This window comes from Orbicella franksi, chromosome 13 (genome assembly GCF_964199315.1).
Source record: "Orbicella franksi chromosome 13, jaOrbFran1.1, whole genome shotgun sequence".
Taxonomy (NCBI): domain Eukaryota; kingdom Metazoa; phylum Cnidaria; class Anthozoa; order Scleractinia; family Merulinidae; genus Orbicella; species Orbicella franksi.
In genome coordinates, this window is record NC_138157.1 from 22157345 (window position 1) to 22163740 (window position 6396).

The 6396-nt window shown below is 39.6% G+C and overlaps 1 protein-coding gene across 3 annotated transcripts in view; it reads left to right on the forward strand.

Annotated features, from left to right (window-relative positions):
* LOC145465858 (DNA repair-scaffolding protein-like) overlaps nt 1-5466 on the forward strand; it is a 29941-nt gene extending 24475 nt beyond the window's left edge. For all 3 annotated transcript variants that reach the window (XM_081449612.1, XM_081449613.1, XM_081449614.1), the window contains 9 exons: nt 250-349; nt 797-908; nt 1136-1450; nt 2590-2669; nt 2924-3038; nt 3163-3259; nt 3332-3446; nt 4063-4119; nt 4871-5466. In XM_081449612.1, the coding sequence (XP_081305738.1) occupies nt 250-349; nt 797-908; nt 1136-1450; nt 2590-2669; nt 2924-3038; nt 3163-3259; nt 3332-3446; nt 4063-4119; nt 4871-5005 (1126 nt within the window). In that variant the 3' untranslated portion in view covers nt 5006-5466. The remainder of the gene's footprint in view (nt 1-249; nt 350-796; nt 909-1135; nt 1451-2589; nt 2670-2923; nt 3039-3162; nt 3260-3331; nt 3447-4062; nt 4120-4870) is intronic.
* Nucleotides 5467-6396: the final 930 nt, after the last annotated feature.

Consider the following 6396-nt stretch of genomic DNA (forward strand, 5'->3'; position numbering starts at 1 on the left):
TGTGGGAGTTATATCTCAAACCAACCTGCTGGAAAATTAATGCAAAAAATGTCCACTTTAAAATCAAATATTTAATGATGGTTTTAGGTTATTGCTTGTGTAGTTTAAATTATTTTTCGTTGGTAGATTTAAAACCAGTCTGCGTTGTAGTTTCCTTTATCGTGTACGCATTACCAAAGTCTTTTAAGACCATTTAAAAATAGTCGTATCAATAGCTAATTATTCAGCCACAACATTCCTACTTTGTAGATCAGCGGGATTATTCAGCCTTATACAGTCAGTGTGCTGTTCAAATGGTCATGATGCAGTCAGTTGTGATAGTGGAAGCAGCCAGATTGTAACTCAAGAGGTAAATCAGTAATGGTACCACAACTCCACGTAGGACCAGTCACCTTTCAATTTTTAGCCTGGTGCTTAACATGGTAAATTATTTTTCTCACAATTTGTCATTTTTTTTAATTTTCCAATTTCTACGAAATACGTGCAAACGTATTTCCTATTTTACTTGTCACCATTTAATTAGATATGCTAAATACTATAAATTTCATTATCTGGTCAAGTGTCACAAAACGCTGTATACTGACGGTAAGTCTGAGGATATCTGAACGAAAAAAATGTCTGCGATACTCAAAATGAGGACCACGAAGGACTTAGTCTATCCTCTTACTTGACCGACAGTTTTCAATATGACCAGTGAAATAACGTTGCAACAATTATGAACGAATCTCTGTAGTACTGATTTGTAGTAATCTCTGTAGTAATAATCTCCATGATTTGTTCTATTGTCAATTGCCAGAGTGGAAATCAAATCTCCAGCATCACTTCTCCTCCAAACTTCTGTTATGTACTGGCAGTGCATGAGTCAAGTCGTGTATCACTCTGTCAGGATGTGCACATTGGCTGTGAAGGTACGAAAACCTCAGCTTGGTTTACTTTCACCATGGGCTGCATACCAAAATACAGTAATCGCTTTGTTTTAGAGTAGGAGAGCCAAGGCTGATCCATGTTAGCAAAATTTTATAGCGTTAAGACAAAGCGCAAAACAAAGAAATGGTTGCTGTTTTTCAGAGAGACGTAAGTCATTATAATGTGGTGGGTTGCCATCGTTGCTAAGCAAGCACCTTATTCTTTGCAGGCTTTCTGTACAAACCTTGCGCGTTCAGAACACTGTGTGATGTTCATCACGACAAAGACATTGAGCCCCAACGCATCAGCACGTCATGCAAGTTGTTGTATTGCCGTTTCACTGGGTTATCAGCTGATTCCTCTTTCGAACTGTTTGTTACTGATTCGTCATTACAAAATGTACCCGAGACAGAAGGAAGGTCCCATGAGTTACTGTGTTATGTTAAAATAGTTGGAAAGACTTGGCATGTGTTGCCTCCAGAGCTTAGAGAAATGCAAACAAACTATGGACTGATTCTATCAGCAAAACACTTAAAAGTTCAAGGTAGGCTTGGAGTTATTTTATCACTGTTTGTGGTTGATCCGCACGGCATTTATGAAATTTGAGAAACATTTTATTTCGGTAATTTCTTCTCGCCTGTTTGTCCTCACACATTTCAGTGGAAGCCACTTGTTAAGGCCTGGCTCACACGAGCGACATAACGACATAATCGCTTATGTCGTTAATGTGAACATCGGCATAAAGATATAAGGGAAAGATTAGTTTTTTTCCCACATGTTCCCATATGTTCATGCTGTTATATTGGTATTATGTCATTATGTCAGGATGTTCACACTGAAAACATAACTACCTAACGTCCCTCCTATGTCGTTATGTTTATGCCGTTACATGTATGTCGCTAGTGTGAACTAGGCTTAACAGTCAACGCTAAATGTCATTTGTTGTTTGCCAATCATACTCAGGTTTCACTCGGTTTCCTGTGTCATATTCAGTAGCCTTGGTTCACCCATGTTCCGTTTTATAGTGAAACCTGTATTTAGCGGACACCCTTGGGACCCTCACTAGTGTCCGCTTAATACAGGGACGGTGTTCGTTCAAAGCAGGTTCTAATATGTTGTGCAATGATAGTTAATTGTTAACTCTTTTGTAACACAGTGTAACACAGTGTAAGATCAAACACTACTCATAGAAGAATGTCCGATCCAGTCAGTCAATGCATCAATCTGGAATAATCACTTTGCTTATAAAACGACATCGCTGAACAATGTTAAATGAGTCACGCCTAGACCTTTAGAAGTAAAAAGCTCTTGAAGTGTCCGCTTATTGCAGGTTTGTGCAACAAAATGGCTTAATATTGGTGTCCGCGTCCGCTTAACAGAGGTGTCCGCTGAATGCAGGTTATTTTACAGTAAATGTGGGAAGAAAATTTTTTGGACTTCAGCTGGTGTCCGCTTAATAGAGGGTGTCCGCTGAATATGGGGTCCGCTTGATGTAGGTTTCACTGTATTTTAATTACTTTCTTACTATGAGCTCGAGGAAATTTTGATGAAGGTGTCAGAGTTTGTTAAATCGTCGTCAGGTACCGACCAGTTGGTATTGGATCAACTATATATAGAAACTTGATTAATTGACATCAACATTGCTACACTGAAGAAACATCACATCGTATGCTTAATTTACAGCTTTCCATGAGCTTGTTGCTGATGCTTATTCTGTTATAAGAAAAGCTGTTCCACAATCTGTTACAGTCACTCCCACTCTGGTACGCAGTACATCATTATCGTTATCATTATGATTTTATGTTGTATCTCTCTGAATCACAATAATGATGTCGGTTTTTGTCATTTGTTCTTTTAATCCACTCTGGTGGTTTTGGATTTTCGATCCATTGAGCTTCTTCTTTGACACGTCTTAGTTTAAACAGCTGAATTTGCACAGAACAAAGAAAACTTTCTGCATTGTTTACAGAACGAGATGATAACTTAATAAAATGATGTTTGTTTTTTCTCCTACCAGTTTCATGACGAATATATACGGCAGGACATTTTTGACGCTCTGACAAGTTTAGAGCCATCCTGCCTTCCTTCTCTATCACTTCATTCAATTCCTGGTTACATTTACCTCATTGAAGGTAAGTCTGTTCAGTTTGAGATGAACAAACAACCCACCCACCCACCGGCCAACTCGTTATCGTGAATTCTTGCAGTGGTGTCATCTCACAGACCTTTCATTTGCTGTGTGATCCTTGATTGCAGGTGTTGTAACTGGAGTGGATGAAGAAACAGCTTGTTGTTGGTTGGTGTGTGACACGTGTGAGAATCGTGATATAAACACACTTACAAATGCAGCAAAGTATGTACTGTTCATGTTTAGTGCAATAATTAAACTAAACTGATACGCTTCATCTGTCACATTTGTTTTTAGTTCGCAGTTTTTCTGCTCATCTTGTAACCATGTTGTGGAATCGCCGCAAACCAGAACTCACCTCGCTGTGTTTGTCAAAGTCAGGAGTTTTCCAGATGCGCAGGTCAAAGTATTGGTAAGCTGAAGGATACTAAGCACTTAATGTGAACTTAGTTAGTATCATTACAGTAGCTATCGAGCCTTGCAGTGCAGTGACATAAGGACTTTATCCCTTAAAATATAATGGCATCATTAGTCACGGTCAGAGATAATTGCCGTCCTCTCAGTGAAGAGTTCATGGTTTCTGATTTCTTTTCGATCGATGACTGATTATTATATGGCACCACTGGAAACCAAACCGGATCAGTTAGTTTAATTGGAGTCAAATTGATTTGAACCTTTTGAAAACGGTAGAAAATTAGGACTGATGAGGGGCTAAACGGATTGCAAACATCATAACTTGATTATTGTTCTGTCTATAAAAGAAATCAAACTTAGGCAAAGCTCAGGCAAAAAATCTGAGAGGGGAATTGAAGAGGAATTTTGTTGTTTGTGTTCGAAGCTTGAAGTGTTCTACATGTTTTCACTTTCCCTAAAAAAACCACTCCACTCTTTCTCCACTGTTTCTTATTCGCTTAACCAGATGCTACTTAGAGCATTTCAGCCTCTTGCTATTTAAGCTGTACCTTGCGAAAGAGGTTTGCGCTTCAAACACCAAGTACTCTTGTTAATATCTTGATAATTTTTTGCAGCTTCAGCAAGGTACAATTGAGAAACTGTTGCCAGTGTCGTATCAAGACAGTGATAAGGTAAGCCTGTTTAGGACCCGTGACGGTCTAGCCTGTATACAACTGTCCGCTTCAGAGGACACTGAGCTTACCATCTGTAGGCTAAGTCAGGTGAAAGGAATTTATAGCACTCGCAGGCAAAGTATACTGGTAAGGTTTAAGGCATGCATATCTTTGACGGTGGTTAGAGCTCTAAAATGGTTTGCTAAAACCAAGGAAGAAGAGAGTTGCATAAGTCATGTGTTTAAGTCTTGGTTTTGTTTGATACCAAATTTCTGTGAAACTCAACATCTTGGCTCTTTTTGAACAGAGAGTATCCATTTTAAAATGATAAGCTCACTAAACAATAGCCAAAGAAAGCAGTTGTTCGCATGTCAAGCTCACCAGCTGACCGCCATCGTGTAGTTGCGTAACTGAGGGTTTTTAGGCTTATTGGCTTGACTTGGCTTGCTAGAATTATTTTTAAGTTATTGTACGTAATTTGAGGGCCGTGATCGTTGGAGTTGTTTGAGTAAAACAGATTCAGTTTCCATTGCACTTGACATTTTCCGTAATCGGAAAATTATGCTTGATCGTTCTGCTTTTTTTACAAGCATAATTGACGTGAATTATATATTCTTGCGTCTATTTTCTTACTGTTGGTGGCTCCGTAGCTCAAAATACTTTAATTTTAACATCTCTTTTCATCAGAGGGAAACGCTAATGCCCCACACTCCAGCTACTGAAACATGATTCTTTTAATTCCTTGCTGAATAAAGTTCTTTCTTCACAGGGTTATGATATTGAAGCATTGTTAGATAAACAGCTGCAATCTATGATCTGCTACCTTAGAGAGTGTTCTAAACAACAGCGTGGGAGTATGGCCACATGCAGCTTCAATCTAGAACAGATTCAGATCCATTATTAGGACATATTCACAGGTTGCACCGATAAGCGAACCCCAAACAATTTCAAAGCTAGAGCCACCTTCAAGTTACAACTTTTTTCCGCATTTTGGAGGAGAGTCGTACCGCGCTTTATCTGTGACAACTTGATCATTGTGGGTCATGTCAGTGCTTTTTACGCAATGTATTTGGATGTATCGTCAGTACTCATTAGGGATGAACAAAGGTGTAATATGCTTCTTGACTTCTTCACCTTGTAAACTTAACTCCAAAGGGTTCTGTTCTCGTTTATTTAATATTCGATTCTTTTGCTAAAGAAAACATCGTATTTCGTTGTTGTTGTTGTTACTGTTGTTGTCGAGGCCATCGATTCCTGACGATTCCAAAATCGACAAATAATTGCGTTTTACGCGGAACAAATAGATAGTTATTAACTTCAATTGTATTCATGAGGAAATAAAAGGTGACATTATGACAAAATGGAGCGATATCGTCATTATTCTGAGGTTACTAAGTCAGCAAGAAGCCAGAAGCAAGAAGCCCTCTCTGATTACTAAGAGAATAGGGTCATTTATACAGGAAAAATAATCCGCGGCTTACTTAAGATGCGAACTGGACCATTTATAGGAGCCCGGCTTATATAAGGCGCGAAGTGCTCGTATAAATGGTTCACTACTTCTTCATGACTAATGCCTCGCTTTTGTGTTGGTTGTCATAGAAATCGCGGAATTGCGCGAGCTGTCGCGCGAGCGCGGGAAAAACTTGCCCTTGCGCAGTGTGAGTTCGCGTCTTACGTAAGCCGCAAACAAACCGCGATACCATTTATACGAGTGGTTTCGCGTCTTATTGCGCTTCCTCGGTTTATTTAAGCCGAGCTCAAAATCCTCGTCTTACAGGTTTAATGAGGATAACAATGGCTGTGCACGTGCGTTATAATTCTTGGTACATTTCTTTACCGTCCTCGACAAAACAACAACGTGAAATGATCAAATTCTACGTTGTCTGAAGAACGTGAACCACGACGGCTAATTTTTTAAAATTTTATTTCAAGTTTATCGCTGCGTCCCAGATTCAGTTTTGTGAAAGTTTTGTCAGTAATAAACAAAGTAAATGGTTTTTGAGTATCGCGAGATTCGTAGGTAAAATATAAAGTTATTTTTCAACCGACGTTGTCCTCGGCGTCGCCGTCGTGGTTACTTAAACTCCCTAATAAAGCTTGCTGGGGATCGCGCTGAGAGGATATGGGCCCTTGATCTCTATCTCTGAGCCCCGGGCCGATACTCTCACAAACAAGTCTCGCGCTTGGTTCTCCACATGGCTCAGCGGATTCTCCCCACCTCCACCTCCTTGGAGCCTCTGTAGAGGAGGGAGCGGTTATTTCAATTAGTAATGGTAATAGGACTGAATGGAGTCC